The sequence below is a fragment of the Alosa pseudoharengus genome, unplaced genomic scaffold (assembly GCF_046254945.1).
Source record: "Alosa pseudoharengus isolate Yale_2024_CS ecotype anadromous, Long Island Sound unplaced genomic scaffold, YU_APseudo_1.1 YU_APseudo_1.1_scf_5, whole genome shotgun sequence".
Classification (NCBI taxonomy): Eukaryota; Metazoa; Chordata; class Actinopteri; order Clupeiformes; family Clupeidae; genus Alosa; species Alosa pseudoharengus.
This window is the reverse complement of record NW_027468837.1, coordinates 441,032-466,340: the sequence shown is the minus strand read 5'-3', so window position 1 is coordinate 466,340 and position 25,309 is coordinate 441,032. Positions and strand designations below refer to the sequence as shown.

The 25,309-nt window shown below is 38.8% G+C and overlaps 1 protein-coding gene across 4 annotated transcripts in view; it reads left to right on the top strand.

The window, feature by feature from the left end:
* Positions 1-25,309, top strand: part of usp48 (ubiquitin specific peptidase 48) — a 253,629-nt gene that overhangs the window by 186,846 nt on the left and 41,474 nt on the right. For all 4 annotated transcript variants that reach the window (XM_076268712.1, XM_076268713.1, XM_076268710.1 and 1 more), the window contains 7 exons: positions 7,077-7,199; positions 8,918-8,979; positions 9,136-9,246; positions 15,253-15,383; positions 20,032-20,138; positions 20,245-20,346; positions 20,454-20,633. In XM_076268712.1, the coding sequence (XP_076124827.1) occupies positions 7,077-7,199; positions 8,918-8,979; positions 9,136-9,246; positions 15,253-15,383; positions 20,032-20,138; positions 20,245-20,346; positions 20,454-20,633 (816 nt within the window). The remainder of the gene's footprint in view (positions 1-7,076; positions 7,200-8,917; positions 8,980-9,135; positions 9,247-15,252; positions 15,384-20,031; positions 20,139-20,244; positions 20,347-20,453; positions 20,634-25,309) is intronic.

The window sequence follows — 25,309 nt, the reverse complement described above, 5'->3', positions numbered from 1 at the left end:
GATTTTACAAAATGGCAAATAAAACACGACAGAAACTGTATTTCACTACGCTACTTGTTTTGGAACATCAACGAACACCACTAACCACTCAGTGAGTTGCACAGTTTTGAAAACTAACGTTAAGGGTTGTTTTAGGACATGTTTGAGTAGTCTTTTGTATGCCTGTTGGCAGCCACTCTGAGTAGTCAAAGGCGATTCAAAACGAGTCAGAAAGGTTGAGACAGGACCAATGGTCAAAATTTCGGTGTCCACCACTCTAGTTCATCCAAAACAAACCAGAAAAGGGACTCAAAGTGCTAAATACCGGAATTTTCCTTTAACATAAATCAAGCTTATTTTCCCCATAGACTTAGCATTGGCACTATGACATCACAATGGGCTAATCAAACTGATATGCACCTGTATCAACTGCCAGCTGCTCAACTAAGCCAACTCTATCTGTGTCTCTCCATTCTACAAGGATATAAGGCCCATTCCAAGCGCTATTAACGACTTAGAATGCAATCAACTGCACCTGTGCTCTCTCACTGACTGCAGCAACTTCAATGGAACCTCTTCTCGGTGTCTCTCTGAACTGGATAGCTCACTTTTCTCTTCCCCAATTTCTTTCACTTCTTTTTCATCACTTCATCCATTAAACTGTCTATCAACATCCATTAAACTATCTACCTAAGCAAATAAAAATAATAATTATTGGGGGCCAAGCAGCGAAGCTGCGAAGGCACCCATTGTGTTTCTATGATTTCTTATTATTATTTAACATCTTTCCTCTGCCATTGGAGTCTATGGCAGCCTATAGAACCGTCTGGTAAAAAGTTGTGAAATTTGGCACACTGATTGGGGACAGTGCCATGATTAATTTCACCAAGTTTCATGTTGGCACCTTGACCGCTCTAGCGCCACCAACAGGCCAAAGTTGGACGTGCGTTCACGCACGTAACTTTTGACCCGTATGTCCGAATGTCACAAATGAGGTATCGTTGGAATCCTTGGACCAAGCCGAGTTCAACGCACCCTATGACGTCATTTTCCGCCATGATGGATTTTCCGCCATATTGGATTTTAGTGAAAGTGAAACTAAAACTTCACAGGTCACAAATTTTGTCCGATCGTCACCAAACTTGACTCACATGATCTTCAGACCAAGCCTCACAAAAGTTGTGGTGTTTTGTCTTCGGAACTATAACCGTTCACCCGTAATATCCAATCGAAATTTGCGGCGAAGCCGCCGAACAGGAAGTGAGCTCATATCTCAGCAACCCATTCATCTATCATAACCAAACTAAGTACATAGACTCAGGACCCAATCAAGGGGACGCTCAAAAAATCTGGTGACCTTTGACCTCTAGGGGGCGCTGTAATTTAGGAACATGCCTTTTAGCCTGTAGCTGCTGTTGTGCTTAGAATTAAAACGCACTAGTGATGTCTGGTAATACTGTTGCAGTTCCTTAGGCCGACCCAAGCCAACTTGTGATGTCATCGTAATTGATTCAGCCGCCATATTGGATTTAATCAAAAACGCGTACAAGTTTTCGCAGGTCACAAATTTCAGCGGATCCTGACCAAAATTGGCAGAGGCCATCTTCAGACCATCCCTGATGAGTGCATTGATTTCTGGAACAATTGAAAGAAGCATTGGCCTGTACCAGCCAATCGAAATTTGCGGCGAAGCCGCCAAACAGGAAGTGATTTCATTTCTCAGCAACGCTTTCATGTATCAAAACCAAACTTAGTACATGTACCTCCAACCCCATCGGGAAGACGCTCAATAAATTTGGTGACATTTGACCTCTAGGGGGCTCCGTAATTGACAAAAATGCATTTTGGCCAGTAGTTGCTGATGCGCATTATTTTGCAATGGAAGTCAATGGCAGCCCATAGAACCGTCTGGTAAAAAGTTATACAATTTTGCACACTAATTGGGTACAGTCCAATAATTCATTTCACCAAGTTTCATGCCGGCACCTCAAGCGCTCTAGCGCCACCGACAGGCCAAAGTTGGATTTGTGTTCACGGACGTAACTTTTGACCTGTTGACCCGAATGGCAAAATGAGGTATCATTGGAATCCTTGGGCCAAGCCGAGTTCAACACACCCTATGACGTCAATTTTTGACCTCTCTGTTTAAATCACAGCAAGTGTGATCATATCTCAGTCAATCTTTTATTTTTGATGTGAAACTGATGACAGCAAGTTCCATCCAGTTCATTCTAAAGCGTGCGTGCAAGGGTGGGGCGGGGTGGGATGGGCAGGGGCGGTTGCGGCGGTGGGCTGGCTGGGGGAGGGGGTGGCGACACTCAGCCCTGGTTCAGCTCCACAAAATCAGTTATGTTTTGATGTGAAACTTGACCTAGTAACTCAGCCAATCTTGGGTTGTATGGCATGGAACTTGCTGTGACTGCTTAAGGCTATATGTCTGATGCAACGGCATTGACTTACATGGCAAATCTGGCCTGCTGAACTGACTGCTTGGCCCCCACATTGCTGCTTGCAGCTATATTTATTATTATTATTATTATTATTATGCACATCCATTAATTCACTTTTAAATAATTTAAACTATCCAACTATTTAACTGTTTCCAACTGTCAGTTGTCATCAACTATGACTCCCGCCAACTGCCCACAACTGTTTACAAATGAAAGTTTGTTTTGCATTTAATGTTAATATATGTTTTGCATTTTCATGCACTGGTAATTCCTCGGAATTACATTTTTTAGTTATTATTTTTTGTGCGTTCTGCAGAGAAGGGAGACTGTAACATGGCGGATAATGCTCATATACCTATATACCTATAGGTATACACATATAAAACCTATAGAACAAAAAAAAAAAAAACCCTGCATGGTTTTTGTCTGGGAATACTGAAGGTAGAGGCAAGCTACCTCGCTGGCGTGTTTCATGTGGTTCCTTCGTTATAATGTAGGCTACGTTTTTTTGCACAAAATTGCGTCTGCTAATAAACTTAATAAACACAAACAAACACAATTTCCTGTGAAATCCTTGACTGCACCTTCAAAGTTAGCCTACTATTATTTGTTGACCTCAAACCTGGAGAGGAACGAACCGCAATTGTTCTCGCAGTGCACTTGCATGTTTTTTCATAATTATTATTTTATTTATTTGTTTTTAAAATGGCTACTGATCATGTGACTTTTTTTTTACCTCGGCGCTCAAATTCTAGGAGAGCCACTGCACCGCTGCTGAATACATAGTAGGGGAAACATTGGATATGCTGAAATGGTGATACAATGAAATAAAATTTAAATAGCTCAAGCCTCACAGGTTATGGATTATTTTGGTAATGATGATATTCACATGCCCAAAATGTATGTGTAGCATAGCACCACCATTTAGCAACATAAAAAATGGCTATTTCACTGATGTCCAGCGTTGGGGAAGTTACTTTTAAAAAGTAGTGTTTGCTCATTATTCGTTACTTCTCAAAAAAGTAACCCGTTACTTTACCTAGTTACCCTCTATGGAAAGTAACTTTTTACGTTACCCGTTACTTTTACGTTACTTTTATGTTGCTCGACTTTGGGCAGAACCCAATAAATGTGTAGGCCTACATAAAGTTCTACTATGGAGGACATAACAGGTATTTCTTTTGTGCTCTTTATTATAAAAAATGCCACAGAGCACTTGACAAGAAAACATTGGGCTTATAGGCTTCAACACCACCACTAAAGCCCTATGAAACAATATCATATAACATAGCCTCGATACATCTTAGGCATATAGGTGAACACAAAATATATGAGGGGTTATTTTATAGCCTTATACTCTTTCATTAAGCAGGCGCTCCTCCGAAATTTGGTGCAAACCTAGTGCAAATCGTATCAATACGAGTTAACAGCAGTGTACAAAATCAGGCCACAGTGTAGGCTACAACTAACACTGACATTCCTCCCCTTAGTTTCAACGAGTTCAAAGTAATGTGAATACCTCCATCCCTCAGATTTTAGCATTGGCTGTGTCTCGCTTGCTATGATTGCTCTTCATTGCCACCAGCCTCTGTCACGTACCGTGTGGAGCTATGATTGCACTTCATGCTACCAGCCTCTGTCACGTAGGCTGCCGTGTGGAGCTTGTGCCTATTGCGCAAGCGCGCAGCTGAGAGTCGCTGTCAAATCTGTCCCTGGGAAAAGTAACGTTGCGCCGATATGAAAAAGGAACTACGTTACCAAATTTTCAGTAGTAGCGCATTACACTGCTTTTTACTCGAAAAAGTAGTTACGTTACTGTAATTCGTTACTTTGTAACGCGTTACACACAACACTGCTGATGACACATGATCAACTTTAACACACTTCTCCTAGATGCTGCATCAGAATCAATCATGGAATGTATGATGTCCAGCTGTTACTGACTGTTACAGAGATTGTTGATATGTTGAAATGTGTCAATGATAATGGATTGACTTTAAACAGTGTTTTCGAAGGGTCTTAAAAAAAAGGTCTCAAATGTAGCCCTTAAAGCGATGGTTCGGAGTAATTTCACTTTAGGGTCCTTTGCACCATGACCCCGAGCCAAACACCCTCCCAGAACCTGTTTCCCCTTGGTCGAACCCTGGTCGAGTAGCGCTGTTAGAAACTAATGACTTTCTGCAGGCGCTAATGGCGCCAGATTTCTGAGTGCAGGGGACAAGCCGAGATGAGCTATGAGACATACGTTCACACTCGGTATCATGTTTCAACACACTTTAGGTCAATATCACACCGGAATTATCCTTTAAATTACATTTAGGAAGTTTTTAGATATGCACGGTCAGTTACCCATTCTTCCATCATCCTTTTTAAAAAAAATTTTGGTAACACTTTCTATGAAGGTTGTATTTATAACGCCCTATGAATGCATTCATAATGTTTTATAAGGTGTCTATAAAGCATTGTAATGCTCATTATTACCATCTATATGTATTCACAAGTCGTCATAACCAACTTCATGATGCATTATGACATCTAATTATGAATGATTATAATTTTAATCTGAATAATTCATTATAAATATGTCAAGATCTGCCTACTCACTTGTCAGTTTTATGATGCATCATTACATAACTACTTTGCTTTGCTAAATATAGCATATAGTGATGCATAAAGAGTTTTGACTTCTACTGTAGTCATATATATATCTATAGCTATAAGTATATGTACTAAAGTTATAATAATGTATACATCTCTGTACAGCACACAATTAACAACAGCTATGCAATATCTTAAGTGTTATTTGTCAGCTCTAAGTAAAATTACAAGAATATGACCCTTTTATTAACAGATATAAGTTCACTGAGTAATTAAAGGGTGCAATGAACTAAGTACCCAGTCTAGCATCTTTACCCCATATGCACAATATTATAAATTACTATGTTAATGTCATAGGTGTTATTTGTCAGCTTTAGGTAAAGTAGAGCAAATGATGTGTTGTTATTAATAGATATAAGGTTATTATAAACAAATATGAGGCACAATGAAATGAGAGCCTGGACAGTAAAGACCAAAGGAATGCATTTAGTTCACTTTATTTTCATTTAAATCAACACACATAATCAGACTGATTATCAGTGCTCTGAGCACATTACACAAACACAATGAGACAGGCCAAAAAAGTGGCACGGCATGGTCCTATATTTTGTAGTGGTGGTTATTATTGGAATAAAACTCACAATGCCACTGAAATCTATCTTGGGTCATTATGAAAGATCGTTCGAATCAAAATAGACCTTTGGTTTAAATGAAAATAAAGTGAACTAAATGCATTCCTTTTGTCTTTACTGTACAGGCTCTCATTTCATTGTAGGATAATAGGGTCATATTCTTGTCACTTTACTTAGAGCTGACAAATAACACTTACGATATTGCATAGCTGTTTATAATTGTGTGCTGTAGGGAGATGTATACATTATTATAACTTTATTACATATACTTATAGCTAGATATATAGGACTACAGTAGAAGTCAAAACTCTTAATGCATCACTATACACATTTAGCAAAGCAAAGTAGTTATGATGCATCATAAAACTGACAAGTGAGTAGGCAGATCTTGACATATTTATAATGCATTATTCAGATTAAAATTATAATCATTCATAATTAGCTGTCATAATGCATCATGAAGTTGGTTATGACGACTTGTAAATACATATAAATGGTAATAATGAGCATTACAATGCTTTATAGACACCTTATAAAACATTATGAATGCATTCATAGGGCGTTATGAATACAACCTTCATAGAAAGTGTTACCAAATTTTTTTTTTTAAGAAATGCTTTGAGGGCATTCATAGCTGGTTCTATGTGTTGTGGTTTCTTAAAGGAATTATCCGGAGTAAAATGCACTTTAGATCAATTTACGGATGATTGGGAGTACATACGTTGAGTTGACATCAAAACCATGTCATTCGGATGTGTTTTGAGAAAGTTCGATTTTACCGTTTTTAGTCAAAACTCGTTAGCCTGGAAGTGACCAGGGCATGTAATTTCGCCGCTACAAAACGCTATTTATATACCTCTTCTACAGTTCCAAACAACATTACAGTTACGTGGTAGTGAGTAGAGGGTCCCTAAAGCCAAACCGAAGTATCCCGAGGTCTTTATGTGGTCGGATAGAGAGTCCAGAATGAATTTCATCAAGCCAGTACCTTTCCGGAAATGTTGCTGCTGCAGCTGGCATCTTTAGGGGAAAGTCCGTATCAAAACACATCCGATTGACATGATTTTGATGTCAACTCAACGTATGTACTCCCAATCATCCGTAAATTGATCTAAAGTGCATTTTACTCCGGATAAATCCTTTAAGAATCCATTCATGTGCTGTAGTAAACTGATAAATGATAGCCAGCAAATATCCCTTGTTGACTTGTTGAAACCTTTTGACCTCCCTCTCCTCCAGCCAACCATGTCTTGACTGCTGAATGATGTGCATTAGTTACATTACAGTTACAGTTACGGTACATTTTCTCAAATTCACTATATGAAAAATACAACATGTAAAGTAGAAATGAATAACTGCTCATTGATAATCTTTTTTTTAACTGTTGCTATTTTTTTCTGTTACCTGTTTTACTCAGAGGCTGGAGCGGGAGGACAGACAAAATGAGGAGCTGAACAAAATGATGGCCAATGAGCAGAAGAGTGCTCTACTCAACTTATTCCAGGAGAAAAATAGACCAACACTGCAGAAATGGCCTGAAGTACAGCAACATTATCCACATTATTGTGATTGATTTGAAGTACCACTTGTGTCTGTCAGTTGCTGCATGTACAGTACTGTGCAAAAGTCTTAGGCTCCCTTAGTATTTTGATTTAGCAGTGCTTGAAGGACCATACCCTCACTGGCCACTTTATTAAGTACACAAGTTCAACTGCTCATTAATGCAAATAAATTGTCGCAGTGTAGATCCAAAGCAAAAGCTGAAGTCCTCGGCCATGACATTGACTGCTTATTTCGCTCATGATGTGTCTTGTAAAACGTAGCAGACCTCATAAGGACATGTTAACAATATTATAACATTTATTTTCACCGGAGTTGACGCAAAGTGCATCAAAAAACACACCCTTTCTTCTCTGTTAAATTGCTCCGGAACTGTTCATCGCAGCGAGATGAAATCTTTATTGCATGACAGAGCAGAACTAGGGCTTTCCAAAGAGACTACACACTTGTCTATACGATGAAGTATGAAAATTTAAAAAAAATCATGAAATTAAATCAAATTGCATCATATTTACAGTCTAAACTTCTCTGCGTTCACCTGTGCACCCATTACTCTCGTTTGAATTACTCGCGAACCCGTGATCGCATAGATATGGCACGCATATCAGATGAAAGAGGGGTCACAGGGCTATCCATTGGTACCATGTTTATCGATCTTTCTTGCTTATAAAAACAGACGAAGTGACTGCAAAATAATAACGTCATGTACACAAACCAACGCTGCACACCCATTACTCTCGTTTGAAGTACTCGCGGACCCGTGATTGGATAGATATGCCACGCATGTCAGATGAAAGAGGAGACTCAGAGCTATCATTTGATACCAAGTACATCCTTCTTGGTTATAAAACAGACGAAGTGACAGCAAAATAATAACTTTATATAGCTGGACTCATCCCACGTTTTTGTCTGTTCTTGTGGCAAAGCATGTTTATAATCCAACGCTATCGTGTGTTTCTATATGGCAAAGCATTTTCATAATCCGGTTTTGAGATCCTAGCAAATTCCTGCATGGCATCCAATTCAAGGATGGAAGGAACAAAGAAACACCTTTTTTGCCTTTACTTTGATAATGCAATGCAGTAAAAAGTTGAGAATCATTATGAGTACATACACCATAGGCACGCAGGCTAACACGCAACCTCGGGTCAAGTCAGGTCAGATCAGTTCGTGTCACAGATATGGAGCGCAGAAAGGTCATTTTTCATCACTAAATAAAAAATGGCATTTATTTCTGTAAATCACACACCACATATTTCTGTAAATTGCTCAGCCCCAGAGTATCCCTCCAAAATGGCAATTATATTGCCCGATTCAGGACAGTCTGCCCTACACACACATGAAATGCATGTGCTATGAGCTTGCTGTGGTGAGATACATGTATACAAAATAAAATCAATGCTAGTGCTAATACATGACATGATGGCAGATCTGGATAGCCTAGACTGCTGAAAAAAACAATATATAATATGTGTGTGTGGCACTTACAATGACCAGAATAAATCCTTATGAATAAAGGTAGTGAAAATACCCTAAAAACAGCTTAGGGTTCTAAGGGTTGAAGAAATCCATAAACCTTGAAAGCATCAGACAAGACCTACTGTACCAACATATTGGGACCTGCTCATGTACTAGCTACTGCTTCCTCTTAATAATTTTGTTGGAATTTATGTTCATTTATGTTTGCTTTTGTTGTAGGACGTGGATGTTTTATACATTGTTCCACCATTCTTTGTGGATGAATGGAGGAAGTTTATCAGGTGAGGGGATGTTACCACTTCCTGACACTTGCAACATAAAAATGTTTTCATTTTTTTTAACGTGGTAGAGTAAAGCTAGGCAAAGTTTGTATTACTTGCTTTGACCTGACTGTATTTGTGTTTTATTATTTTTTTTTTTTATTATTATTGTACCAGGAGACCTGCCAAAATCACACCTGTGTCAAGTGTGAGCAATAGCATCCTGCTCTGTCCTCATGGTGGCTTCATGTTTACCTACGAGTCCTTGCTAATAGGAGATGCTGAGCAGTAAGTGTCTTACATGCTGTGTAGCAAATTAATTTCAATTATTATGCAGTTCTTCAGAATGCTGCAGAATGTTCCATTAACATTAACATACCTTCCCACTGTTCGGAAATCTGATAATTCTGTGTAATGACCACTGCAAAAAATGGATGACAACTGCAGACCTGCCAACCTGTACGCGTTTTGCGTAACAACCACGCATTTTCACATCAAAGTACGCGGGTACGATTTGTTAACTTAAAACTACGCAAAAACGAGCAGACATCCAACTTCTCCGGAAAGCTCACTGGAGCACGTGAATTAGAATTTCCCGCAAATCTCGCAAACCTTTCCAAGGCCAAATACAGTCATTAACCCTTTCGTGCCCGTGCCGAACATTCCATTTTTGGTGCTGAATGACCTTCTCACACAAAAAAACGTATTTCTTGAGTATAATACATACCATCAATGGGATACCATTGTAATCAGACGGATCAGTTCTATGAAATGATGTAAAATACATATGGTGGTAATGTTAATATAGTAATGAACAATATTTGAAAATCCTCTCCAAATGTATATCCGGAATTTGTCAAAATTTAATTTCATTCACATAAAAATGAATTTTCATCATATTTCTCTACAAGATAGAGAAAAATATAGTGTATGAAATGTTCAGCTTGTTGTGGGCTAAGTTGTGGGCTATTTAACAAAACATTTTAGTGATCAGTGTAAAAAAATGCAGGAAACGGGATTTAGAATGTTGACAGAATTCACATTCACTTTCTCACCAACAACATAAAAGTATGCATAAAAACTAATAATCAAGTCAGAAACAATGGTTTAGATTTATTTTGAATGAATGACATTAAAAAAAAAACATACTGTACCTTACCAGTAATACAGTAAGAAGTAAGTACTGTATTCATTGAAGACCATTTCGGAAAAGACATAAAATACATTTGATTCAACAAATACAACTTCCTTATATAAATCAGTATAATATGAAAATTGTATATAAAATGTATTATTATTCATGAAAAGCTAGGAATACAATCAACATCACTCAAAACTCAATGTGTTCTAAACATTTGAAAGTGGATTACATACTTAGAACAAGCCTGTGGAGAATTAACACATACACACAAATTCATACCCACACACACACACTTACAGAGGAGGATAGGGAAAGGTGGGGTGGGGAACCTGAAGGTTAAACACAGAAGAGCCATGACTAAACACATCCCCTTTTGCAGAATGCCAAATCTGACAGCAATTTGTTTATCAATAAAACAAATTCGCCTACCGTTACACTCCAGGGCCATACAAGCTACTTTAGTTTTATTATGTACGTTTTTTATAACAAGCTCCTGCTGTACAGGAATATGTACTTGATGGAAAGACGACAGAGTAGTAGTTGGAGCAGCTGAAGGTGAGGCTGAAATTTCAGCGGAAATGCCTGCCAGCTGTTGTGATAGATTTCCTCCAAAGTCTTTCTGGCTGTAGCTACCAAACCTAGGTTCAACACCAGATTCTGCATTGCATTGAACTCAATTAATCAAAATTGAAATAACAAGAAGCTACTGGCAATGTCAATGGAGAAAAAGTGCTTTCTGGTATTCTGCGTTTTTTGGAGTACACAATATGTATTTATCATTTGGTCAACGTCCCCTGATCCCTGCCAAGACTTGGTTCCCCAGTAGCAATGGATATCAGGGAGGGAAGTGAACCCCATGTAAATGATCAATCCCAGAAACCTGTGAAACTCTTCTGGGGTCTTTGTCCCATGCCCCTGCACTGTTTGCATACGACGGCCTACTAAGCACAAGCTCCCATTCCTTCCGGTTGGTAAAACCACATATGCCTGGGACAACAATGTGAGTAAAAAAGAACATAAGTCTATTTCACACTGTGTTTTAGTGGAAGTCTGCACCATCCTACGCATGGCACATAAATCTATACCTTCTTCCTCCATCCCCTCATGGTCTTCAGCATTGTGAGCGCAAGCTCATGAGCAGTCAGCTACCTCTTCAGGCTTGCGAGAAGGTCTGTGTAGGTCTTGTCATCCTCCATCTGAAACAACAGCGAAATCATACAAATACCTTTATTAATGTAAAAAATAAAATCACAAAACTACAGATTTGTGCATGTATGCACACAAAAGAAGAGGTAGCCTAAACTATTGAAGCATCCTCAGAATATACTCGAAATATTTCTAAGTATGAAAAGTCATTTTATTACACATGGGTTTAGCTACCCTAAATCTGATTGCCTAGCTGGCATCAAGATAAAGACAGATTACATTTCACCTAGTAACTAACTGCTGAAATGCAATAATGACATTTCTGACAGAATATGTGATTTCACATCATGTTTTGTATAACTACATATTGAGAGAAGTTGTGATTCATCTATTTCAAGTCATGCCATCTTAGAAAATGTTGAGACAAGCATGTCTGATGTTCACTACAGACTGCACTACAAGCAACAACCCGAGGAAAGGCAATAAGTTAATTACATTTCTGACAGAATATGTGATTTCACATCTTATTTTCTACAACTACATATTGAGAGGAGTAAAAATATCGCTCTACTTAATTCATGTCAGAACGTAACGCAACTTGAAACGCAGCGCCCATTGATTTATTCAGCTTTGGTTTGCTATACTGTCTTGCCAATATAATGCTTACCTAACAAGCAAATTGGTACTAGAAAACAAACTTACCTACAGGTTATACTAACAGGTTTTTAAATGAAACTGTCAAATGAAAATAACTGACATCAAAAGCAAACGAGAATAATGCAAGCAGTTCAGAATTATACAGCTAGCTAAAGTTACGTGACGATGCACTAGCCCCCCGCTATGCCATAATGTTGACGCTGATGAGAAAGCATATTACTATTAAATAACATGATTTAAGGACTTCAAATTAAGATAAACCATAACTAGAACTGATAAAAACAATATTACCTCAGTTTATCCAGCTGTGTGGTTTCCAGTCGAGGTAAACTCCAACTTAAGTGCAGGTGGCTTCCGGCTGTCCACGTCAAATGCACCGACTGAACATATTCTTTCAAGACTCATCTTCAAGTATCCAAAACTTGCGCCATAAACCCCTTAACCAATCATATCAAATTAAAGCTTATGTTGTCAGCATTAGGGGGAAGATTTCAGAAATAAAATCAGTCATTGACTTTTGTAACGAAATTAGAACAGTCGGGCTTGTAAGGGTTAACAACAAGTCTCAGAGTGGACCTAGGCTAAACATTTTGAACTCATTGATGAGTGTTCAATTAGTTTTTTCTTTGGAGCATAGGAGCATTGTTATTCTGGTTTATTAGCACAAAAACAAGCGGGAACAAATAATAGTTTTCCAGATGGAGATTGCGCACCTATCGCTTTAGTTGGGATAATGTTATCATTGCACCTCACGGCAGAAAGGCACCGCCATCATGGCCCCAGCTGTGGCGCAACTGGCTGGGGCACCTGCACCATACGCCGGCGACCAAGGTTCTATTCCCGCCCCGTGGTCCTTTCCGGATCCCACCCCTGCTCTCTCTCCCATTTGCTTCCTGTCACTCTCCACTGTCACTATCATTAAAAGAAATAAAAAGGCAAAAAAAAATAGAAAGGCACCGCCATCTGAAAGAAACTGAGAGCATGTGCAATTGAAATTATTTAAAATCTGTAATTTGCATTAGTCAGCAGACCTGTACCTGTTGTAATTTGACATTGAATGTATTAAAAAAAAAGACGAAAATAGAAAACAAAATATGTAGGCTATTGTGAGTTAAGGGATAGGCCTAGACTGCACACTGACAACAGCAGATGTCCATAAGTCTCTATCTACTGTAGCCTATATTCAGGTGAATTTTGGGACAAGCACTTTTGAATTTTGGAAAACACTTTTCCATTTACATCGGGATTTTGCAAACATTCAGTGTCAGAGTCAATAAAATGAGCCCTTAAACGAAATTGACAAGCAGCGGTGTAGGCTAAGCATGCTAAATTCGACATCCAAACAGTATTCTAACGTTAGCTTTGAGATACTGCTTGATTGCATAATTTAACTTAGTTTAGTCTCCTCAATGTAGCCTACTATGTTGTGATAAAACCTTAGCAGAGTTAACTTCAATGCAGCAGTTTTGAACAAATTTGCGCAGCATGGTCACGATGCTAAGCGGATTTAATAGCAATTTAGCTAGACGTCTTCTATGCAATGCTTCTATGTGGCAACAACAATCCTTCAACAATCGTGAATGTTTTGTTAAATGCACATGCAGTGGAGGGGGCAGCGGGCTACGAGAGAGAGCGGGGCGGGGCAAGGAAAGGCTGCGTGCGTAAAAAGCACAGCTCAATGCAAGGATTTGATCTTATATTTAATTTAAATTAAATTAAACATAGAATATTAATGTGTGAGGGATAGATGTATTTCTTTACAAAAGAAATAGCTAATAATAATGGATTGAATAGACCAGACATGATTGAATAGAGACCACATATAAGAAAATGGACAAAATAACTGATTCATTTTGATTAATTCATTTGAGAAAAAAATAACTGATTAAAAAAAATAGCGCAGATTAATCGATTCCGTATGACCTTTGACCCCGAGCCGTTCTTGTCGGTAACCATTAGACTGTAAAATGAAGGAGAGAGAAGAAAATGTGCTGCCTAGATCATTGATTGGAACATTTACTTTTAAAAAACGGCCTGATGGTGTTGATAAAAATAAAGTGTTGATTAAAATAAAGTCCTCTGCAATGTCTGCAGCAAGGAATTTGCATATCACCGAAGTTTGTCAACTCTAAAGTCGCACATCAATTCAAAGAAATAGTGTTGACATTGAGGGGAGTGTTCATTTATTTTCATTGTGTCCCTTAGGTTATATCTGTGGCCTGAAATGCCTTGTATGTGAAAAAAACGTTTTCCCGAAGCACTTTTGAATTTATTTCCTCAGCATATTAGGTCATATCATAGATTATTATGGCCATTATTTGAACAGTGAAAATAATAATAAAAGAGTTTTTGAACTTTAATGTCACTAATGCTGATTATTCAATGATTCATTTGAATTTAAATATGTAAAATACTTTCACAGCAAAAATGATATATGCGATTCATTTAGATTAATTAATCACAGAGTATGTATTAAAATGAATTAATTTTTTAATGTATTGCTATGTTTTTGGCTGCATGCATAAAGGCCGACGTGAGCAATTTTTTTTTCCTCGAGGTGCTACTCAAAAGAATTCTTAAAGGTTGGCAGGTCTGCCGCTGCCAATGGCAACAGGTTTTGTGCTTCTGATTTAACTCTTGTAATCGTAATAAAACTTCATTGAAAGTGAAGGTAATATCTTGCTATGCAATATTTGAAACTTTCAAGTTCTATTTGTGTGGGGAACTATTTGTTTCTAGGCAAAAGCCACAAAACGCTAACAATAATATTTTTCAGAAGAGACATTGTGTGAAGTTTATTTTCTTGTGTTGGCAAGTAGCTATAGAATAAGGGGGATAATGTGTTGTCTACTGGTTATTATCAGAAAATAAGTCACTTCAGGATAAAGCACCACTTCGGCCTGTCAGGACTTATTTTCCGGGACTTATTGAAGTGACCAGCAGACAATACATTACCCCTTCCCTAATAGCTACTGACTGATATGTCTGTACTGGCTATAAAATGGATTTCCTCTTGTTTTCAATGTGAGATTTTGATAAGTAACCCAAAGATTATTTTTTTATACCTGTTTTCAGTCAACTTTACCAGGGGTGTCAATAATTCTAGAGGGCACTTGAGGGAACAGTTAATTTTATTTCACTGCTGGTGATGCCCCTTGGAAATCAGAAGTGAATGAATGGTCCCTAGGCCCATACTCAATCTCAGTTTTATACATTATGTAGTAGTATGACTGACAAGTTAGCAATTGATGACACTTTGTGGTGTTGAGGCATCTGCTCTGTGTTGATAATCCTGTATGGCACCTGTATAGGTGACTTGTCTCATATTAGTTTGATTTATTCCTACATAGTATAGCTCTCCTCTGGCCGAATGAGTGGGAGGTGATCAGGACCCATTTCCTTGTGGACCAGCCTATTTCTATAAGCAGGATAAAGCCAGAACATGGTATCAATGACACGGTTGAATATCACACGCGACCAGGTATTAAATTCACTTTTTATTATTGTAATGAATGATAAACCATGTGAAATTACGGACAAGTTTGGTCGGGAAAGTGTAAGATAACGATTGTTTAACGTGGGGACACCAGTGCCATTTAGCCGAGTGCAACAGTGTGTGCTGGATAATTCTGTGCGGTATGTAATATTGCTTCAAGAAGCCAACAGAAAGGCCTTCAGTATGCAATGGAAGGATACATTCACAATGTCCGCTTTTATCAACGAGACAGAACAGCACAAATTGAGGGCAAATTATTCCGGTGTCACGGATCTTATTGGGGTGCTAACTGGGGATAAACAAGTAGCACGTCATCACAAGCAGGTAGTTTGCGTTATTTACTGCAGATGTGACTGATTCAATAAAGAATTCAAGGTATTTCGAGGATTAATTGAAGACGGAACCAAGTGCTGCTCAGATCCATATTCCACTTTGGTAGGCATATACTTATTATTTTGAATGGCTGATTTAGATTATGTTGTTAAAAAGAGTTCAAATTAGAATAAACATGTGTACTGAAAACAAATCACTAAATATATCAGAGTTTGAACCCATGCCACACACAACATACCTGCATGGCAGGCAGAGACACTATCAAGCGCACCATTGCAGACTTGATTTATCTTGCATGTACTGTATTTTCCGGACTATAAGTCGCTCCGGAGTATAAGTCGCATTAGTCAAAAAATGTGTCATGAACAGGAAAAAAACATATATAAGTAGCACCTGACTATAAGTCACATTTATTTAGACTATGTAACTGCACTATTGAGGCCAAAAAGATTAATGTTAATAAAGACGAAGGAGTGAAGGTAAGAGGAGGGCCTGAAGGTAATTGTAAAGCAAAAGATTAACTGAAAGAAAATGTCATGTGGTACACCAAAATGTAGCTAAAATGTGGAGAATACAATGCAATCAAGCTTTTTGGACGATGTGGAGTCACAAGCTGGCAGCAGATTAAATGCTCAAGAGAGAAAAAGATGCAGTTTTAAAAGGACATGACCGAAGCTGAGGCAAGCCTGCAGGGATAGGCCTATAGGCCCCATGGTAATTGTAAAGCAATTTACAAAAGATTCACTGAACAAAAATGCTGATGTGGTACATGAAAATTTAGCTAAAAATGTGGAGAATGCAATGCAATCAAGCATTTTGGGTGATGTGGAGTCACACGTTGGCAGCAGATTAAATGCTCACCAGAGAAAAAGATGAGGTTTTAAAAGGACGTGACCGAAGCAAGCCAGGCGATAGGCCTATAATCCCGACGGTAATTGTAATGCCATTTACAAAAGATTCACTGAACAAAAATGCTGATATGGTACATGAAAATGTAGCTAAAAATGAGGAGAATGCAATGCAATCAAGCATTTTGTGCGGTATATTGGCACAAGCTGGCAGCAGAACAAATGCTTGGCTGGCCACATCCGAAAAAAAGCGAGAGAAAAGAAGATGCGCATTTAAAACCAGGGCCGATTGTGGACGTGAACAGACATCTACAGACACGGAGCGCATAGTAGGCCTACTTTCACTTAGTGTGCGTATTCATTACGTGAAAGATAATTAGTAGCAAAACACGATCAAATATTACATGACTGAGTTTTGTTTTCAAATGTTTTCATGCATGTCTAGATAAGGGGTGAGGGATGTTTAGGAGACAGACCATCGTGAATCCTCAAATTATGGCTGATATCCTAGCAACAAACTAGCAATGACCAAGTACCCTAGCAACAGCCTAGCAACCACTTTCACAGTTAAAACCTAGCAACCAACATAGTAACCAACATGATTAACCTAGCAACAAGCATAGCAACCACCATAACTAACCTAGCAACAGCCTAGCAACCATGTCAAATACCCTAGCAACCGCCTAGCAACCACTTCCAGTTACAACCTACTAACCAATATAGTAACCAATGATATTTACCTAGCAACCACCATAACAACCACCACAACAAACCTAGTAACACCTTAGCAACCACCTCAAGTACCCTAGCAACAACAGCAGCATCAACCACTTCCATGATGACAACCTAGCAACCAACATAGCAACCAATATGAACCACACATTTTTATACTTTTTAAACTAGGAATTAAAAACTATTACAATTTTCCCATAGACTTAACATTGGCGATTATGACCTCACAATACGGCCATTAAGCAATTAGAATCCTGTGCCAGGTGGCCAGGCCACCTGCAGCAACTGCCAGTCTCAGGCTTTTACCCTCTATATACCCCATAGCGGCTGTCGACGCCCGTTCTATATTCTCCTGTAACGGCCGTGGCCGGCCGCAATTCTTAAAGAGACATTCATGTATACACTTTAATTCTTAAAGTGTATACATGAACAACAGACTTTTATTTTGACACTCTTAAATGGCTAGGTCACTATTGACATTTCTCCGGTATTTTTGAGTTTAGCCTACACACGCTGTTGACTGATCAGCTGAGGACTTTTGGTGCCTCTGGAGTTATGGCTTCTAACAAGCGTCGGCATCTGTTCTCATTAGATGAGATACTATTGATGTGCATCCACCATGTTTTGATGTCAGTGACGATCATATTGATGTAAGAAAATGACAAAATAAAAATATATAAGTGTAATATATTTAACGTTAGCATCCTCCCGTTTGTCATGGCTAACATAGCTGCCTCTCTCTGGCATATTCGTATGGCTGTGAAAGTCAGTTTTAGTTTAGCTAGCACCAGCAAAATATAGACATAAATCAGTGATGGGTCATAGCCTAATTAACCATAAAGTGTATGATAAACCCATGCCAGGTTTATCTTAACACATAACATTAACATTACTCCTTTCTGGCATGTTCAGTAAAGCTAACATTATCGATATCCCACTTACTGATAGTTATTGCAAACTACTACTTATGTATCTGTTGTCTCTCAATGAGTTTTTATGTTGACTAATAACCAAAGTGGGAACCACCGTTGTGTTTTCTGCTTATGAATGTCAGGAAAATGTATTTCTATAAAAGTAGGCTAATGTCTTGTCATCTCATTTGTGCAAAAAAAAGCCTGCTAATTTGCTACCTTCACTGAGGTAATGTTAGTCTGAGACTCATAATGTTAGCCGAGGATAGGTTGAAGGTTAGTGAACGAGTGCAACAGGTTCATTATTATCAACTGATCAAGTTTAGAATGATATAACATGATGTGCATGTGAAACAAAACGTAAATCCATGTCAGGTTTAACAGTCCCTGTTCTTGGTGGCATGCTTAGTCAAATAAGTCACGGTTTCACGCTATGCTTCTCCCCTAACGTTAGTTATATCCTCATTATTCTTGAGCTGTAAGGGCCAACAGTAGCCTAGCTAAAACCAAAATAAGTGCAAGATATGCCTGTCTATTTCAATGAAATCAGTACTCATATAGTATCTTGTTTCCCAGCTTCAGACCCATGTGAACCATATTTATAACTTTTTGTTAGTGAAAGACTTTGAGACTGTAAGTGAGTAGGCCTATGGCCGTCTTGAATCTATAATAATAATATATAATTCTTAATGGATCATATATCATTTGAAAGAGCCATTTATAATCTTTAAACTGAAAGAAACTTACAAAGCAACCAGCATAGCAACCACCACAACTAACCTAGCGACAGCATAGTAACCACCTCAATTACCATAGGAACAACCTATCAACCACTTCCACAATGACAACCTAGCAATCAACATGATTACCCTAGCAACCAGCCTAGCAACCACTTGAGTTACTATAGCAACCACTACAACTACCCTAGCAACACCCTAGCAACCATCTTAATTACCCTAGCAGCAACCTAACAACCACCACTATAATGTAAACCTAGCAACAACCATAGCAACCAACATGATTTCCTTAGCAACCTGCATAGCAACTGCTTTATTTTGCATAGCAACCACTATAGGTGCCATAGCAACACCCTAGCAACCATATTAATTACCCTAGCACTATAATGTCAACCTAGCAACCATCATAGCAACCACTTTATTTTGCATAGCAACCACCATATGTTCCCAAGCAACAACCTAGCAACCATCTGATTTATCCTAGCAACAACCTAGCAACCACCATAGAAACTACTTTATTTTGCATAGCAACCACCATAAGCACCCTAGCAACACTCTAGCAGCCATATGATTTACCATAGCAACCACCATTAAAGCAATCACCATAGCAACCACTCCCTTGCACTGGTTAGGACTACTCCATGGACAGTGCTTGCAGATTGTGGGTAGAAGTGAGGATGAGATGAAACAAAAACAGTTAAGAAAATAACAGGTGGACAGGGAAAATCGGGAACATGTTGGAGGGAGAGTGAAAGAAAAAACAGAAGTGAAGCTCCGATTTACGGAAGAAGCTGCCATTTTGAGGAAGAAAAACGTCTTCCCTTACAAATGATTAACCACTTAAAAGCAGTAAGTGCCTGACATCACTATGCCTTTATAAAAAGGTGCCTCCCACTCCGAGTTACAGTTACAATGATCTTTACAGAATGTGTAATACATAGATGAAGTAGAGCCACTCAGGTCTAGTGGTATTTCCAACTGAAAATATGGCTGTTGTAAATAATCTGTTGTGAATGAAGCAGTACTGTTTAGTTACCCTGTGTCTGTTTCTTTCTTTCTTAATGCTCTCCAGATTTGTGTCAGGAGTGCCGAGATGGCTTCATGTTCCAACAGCAGAGAGACATGAGAGAGTACACTCAGGCTACAGTCTATGTGCGCAAAGTCATCAACAACAAAAGGGTAACAGTCCCATCACTGCTAGAGAGATTCAATACCATTGTCACAAAGACCTGTCTGTATGCAGTAGTTACAGTACAGAGAATACTATCTTGGCATTCCCCCCCAGGCATTGAAGGATGATGCCCCATCCCTTAATATCAGTGGTTCAGAAGCAGAAGAAGATACGGAAGCCAAAGTTGACGGAGAGAAAGACCCAGATTTTAGCCAGGTGAGAGTTGCTCACTTAATTTCTATCCATCGGTGCATTTACAGAACAACTTTCCATATTACCCACTTGCCCCTTGATGTCTCTCCACCCCTACCCCCAAACCCAAGTTGGAAAATGGTGCCAAGCGGAAAAAGATGGACAGCAGTGGTGTTGGTTCTGTGGTGCATTCAGTAGCCAGGGCACCCTCTGACAAAGGCATCCGCAGGAGCACGCGTCATCACAAGCTTCGAGGAGAGAAAGCCCTCATTGTCTCTGCCAACCAAACACTCAAGGAGCTCAAAATACAGGTAAAACAAATACAATTAATGCTAATCTTTTCTACCACCTTTCCAGCAGTCTTTTCTAATATGAATGTGGAATTTGGTGGGATCCAATAACTGTTGTTACAGGTCAAATATGTATGTACCCTTGACTGATTTTGGACCCAATTTTAACGGTTTGACAGCACAGTCTGAAGTTTGTGTTTGGTACAAATGTATTTGAGGAGTGTCCAAGGCTAGTTTAATAGCATAATAAATATTTGAAGCACCAAGTGTATGGGTACAATCCCTGATGAACCAATGTTTTAACTGATCATGTGTGTGTTTTAGGCATAACATGTAATAAACCAATCATGTTATGTTATCTCACATCCCTTTACATAGATAGATAGATAGATAGATAGATAGATAGATACTTTATATACCAGGTGTGCTGATGCTAGGTAGAAAATGAGAATGTTTAGCCCCTGGCAACCTTATGATCTTGTTTCACACAATAACTCTTTACACTGTAATGTTTTTTATTTTTAATCCTTTTGCATGTTTGTGCACTGCTGTGCATCTCTATGTCTGCAACGAGTAGAGATTATGCATGTTATGCTCCCACCTATACTACTGTATTATACTGTACTATATTACCAGGTGTGATCAAAAAGCTCTGAGACTGCGCCTATAAAATGCAAATAACATGCCTAATTATTTTTGTCACCATATACTTCAGATTCAAAGATTTATTCATCGCATACACAGTTATAACTATACAGTATAACAAGTAGTGAAATGTAAGCCTGGTTAGCATCATGACTGTAAAGTATGATCCCAGTGTAAAACGTTTTTTTAAATCACTGAAAAACCTGAAATTCCAAGTAATCACCTAAATCCCACCATTTACAATGCTCCCTGGCAGTCCCATCCTATAATCTACGGTACATACTAAATCCCTTCCACATTATGGACCACACGTAATGTTCCACATTATAGTTCCACACACACACAGGAAGACATGCGCACACACACATACAGTCACACATACAGGATTTACAGGACTGAGCAGTGGTGATATTTTGTACCGCTATGCGGTGCATCTAGTTATTCCTATGTCTGTTATCTATAGTGCCCTCCACATTTATTGGCACCCTGGGTAAAGTTGAGTAAAAGGAGGTATAAAAAAAATAATCTTTTGGCAATTTATCTTGGTGTCACAATGGAAACACTGAGGGAAAATTTAACCTTGAAGGAAAGCAAACCTATTTAGAGGAACGAAAATACCTCATAAAGAAATACATATTTTTAACAAAAAGACCCACTGTAGCGCTACAATTATTGACACCTCTGCATTTAATCCTTTCTAGGGATGTAACGATTACCGGTATAATGATAAACCGTGATAAAAATGTTGACGATAACAATTACCGTTTTCTTTTGAAATATCATAATTATCACGGTTGATTATCACGGTGTTGAAACCGTGTGTTTAATCCTTCCCAGCTTCATCCGAGCCTGCTTTTGACATACAGTAGGCCTGGTACAATGAAGCAAAATTGGTACCCTACTGATTCTGTTGTCTAATTGATGGTTTTAACTGCGAATTGGATTAGGCTACAACTGATTTTAAAAGGCGGAACATTTTCACCGCAAAACTTGCACTGTATCATTTGCACTCTGCGTCTTTTTATGTTCGCGTGTGCACATTAAATCCATTCCACTCACGTTATCAGAAGAACACAGTAGCCTAAAGTTTTATTTCGAACACTTACTTTGGTCTCACTCAGGGTAGGAATTTCACGGCGGCCAAGTTTTTGCCCCTTGCGTTGGCCGTGATGTCCCTTTGAAAATCAGAGGTTTACAGGCCACGGTGCCCTTGGTGCCCTTCTTTCAATATTCTGCTTTGCATCCTACTAATAGCAAATTTTATTTAGCCTATGGCCTGTCAAAATAATCTTAGCATTCACAGCGCAAATTAATTTCTTTTACGCAGTGGAGAAAGTGACCGCGCAAGAAAGAAAGTGCGTCTAAATTCACCTATTCTTCTCAGTTGAACTATTCGCGAAGTAGCCTACTCATCACACAGACATCACAAGTATCACATGAAAGAGCTTTTTCTCAGCTTTTAAACGATGTTAGCCGCGAATTGCTGTGGTGAACGGTTCGCGAGAAACGTAAATAATATAATTAAATTTAATCATAAATTCTACTGAATGTTTTAGTCCATCTCCCTACCCATTCCTCTCGGTGCAATACTTCACGAACCTTTCGTTTAACACACGACAAACCATATATCAGAATAAACAGCAGACCTTACCGAACATAAAGGTGTAAAGCAGTCCCCTGTACAGTTAGCCGTTCTAGAGTAATCCACTTTTGAATTGGCAGTAGGCCTACATTTCGACATGCATGGATGTCTCCAAATTTGGGCTTTAAGTTTTACAATGTGTTTAAATTGTTCCACATGATTTCATAACGGGCCAAATACAAAATAAATGTTACAAATATCGCCTATATATCGGTAAATCAGAGGACAGCTGACTAAGAGTTTGTGAAAGTAGATCGATCACAAAATGCTAAGCATGCATCTAGTTCTATTTGAGTTTCTTAAAGCTGAACTGTGCTTAAATTGTTCAATACATGATTTCCTTAACAGGCCAAATATAAAATAAATGTTAAATATAGCCTAGATATCTGTAAATATTAGATGTTCAGATGATTTGCAGTTCTATATAATATGTCATGTTTCATGTTTTTGTAATGTTTCATACAGTGATGCAGGTCTACTGCAGTGAATAGGCTATACAACTTTGATATTTTTTATAGCCTATGTGGCCTTTGTGCCCTCCACCAAATATGCCCAACTGAAGGCCAAGTTGCCTTGCCCCCAGAATGGTGAAATTCCAAGCCTGGTCTCACTCATTGGATCCAAATAACAGTAATAGCAACCTCCAAGTCATGGTAGGGTAAGTTAAGCGATAAGCACATAGCCAATTAAACATGAAAAACTGAACGGGACACTTTTTGAAACTATTTCAGCTTGTGTAGGCCTATCAGTGCTTTCTGAACATATTTAACACACTTTTAAAAATACCGTGATAATACCGAAAACCGTGATACTTTTGGTCACTATAACCGTGAGGTTAAATTTTCATACCGTTACATCCCTAATCCTTTCTTTAGCCAACCTTTGCCATTAAAACAGCTCATAATCTTCTCTTGACATGACATACCGTAAGGTTGGAGAGAATATAAAGCAAGGGGTTTGAGACCATTCCTCTTTACTAAATCTCTCTAGATCAGTGTTTCCCAAACTTTTTTTCTGGGGACCCACTTTTTAAAAATGACAGACCATCGCGACCCAATTCACTTCAGATCTAACATGCAACCACCAATATTGTCCGATATTTTAGGCCACAGGTTCTCAAACTTGTCTATGCCGGGCCCCCCAAACCATTCTGCAGTGCCATATCTAGGTGATTGGATAGATAATAGCGCCTACTAGGTTTGGCCTACTACCACTACTATTATAGGGTGATGCAACGACTCCTCACTTTTCCTACAATTCTACAATCTCAATTATACTCATGAAACAATGTTAGGCTAAATATTTTCAAAGTTGTTAAATTCTTGGTCAGTGTTGTACACACACACACACAACCTCAGGTTGTCCTCATCCTGCTTTGATGTGCATCCAAAATTTTGGGGATATTCTTGCATGCTACGCAGTCATCACTCTTCAGCATAGCAGGCTGTTGTTCCTGTATTTCTAAAGAGAGATGTTGTGTAGGCTACGTTGTGTTGCAGACAAATGGATCCTTAAAGAAGCCCTATGCAGGTCTGGTTATTCCTTCGCTGTTTTTGGGTTTTTGCCGGATTTGGGCTTGCTTTTTTCACGACATAGCTCCCCCTGCAGCTTCGGTAGCAAGTGACTGCTACGCTAAACCCCCACTAGCTAGCGAGCTAGCCATTTAAGAAACCAAGCTAAACACATACAGGGCTCACAATAAAACGATCGAGCAAACACATTGTTCAAGAGACTATCAAACCACATTACAAAGACGAAGTTCACCCAAAGGTAGGCTACTTAAAATTTCAACAACAACAAAGCCAAGTTGGCGTCCGTTTTGCAGTCTTCTTAGAAACTACAATCTGACTACATTTTCGAGGCGCAATTTGATACTTCCGCTGAGTCACATCTGGATTTACCCGGACCAGGTCCAGAAAGTTGCATATTCGGTTTTTCCGCGGAGAAGCGATAGGGGGAGACGAAGCACCTACCAAACGACCCAAAAAGTGTTGTAAAACCATCAGAACGACCCTCAACCTGCATAATTAAGGTCATTTTTGCTAAAATTGTTGCATAGGGCTTCTTTAACTCATTGAATGCCAAGCTGTTTTCGGAAGCTTTGTCCTAGAGTGCCAGCAATCTAGACCATTGTTGATGATTTTTGTACAGCCACAGCATATTCTGTGTTATAGCTATGAACACATACAATGGCTCGTTTAAAAGGTGAGACTTTAAGCTCTCAGTGGGTGCAAACCGTGTATTTCTACACGCCTCTGTTCCTGAGAAATCCCAAGCTACACAGTGGCTAGTTTTCATCAAAATCGCTGTTTTTTTCTAGAAATGGAGATATAACGTCTTTCATGAAATATAAAGTGTGGCCTGTAAAGGTTCCGGGAAGTGACCTAGCGAGACCTGGCGAGACTGCCAC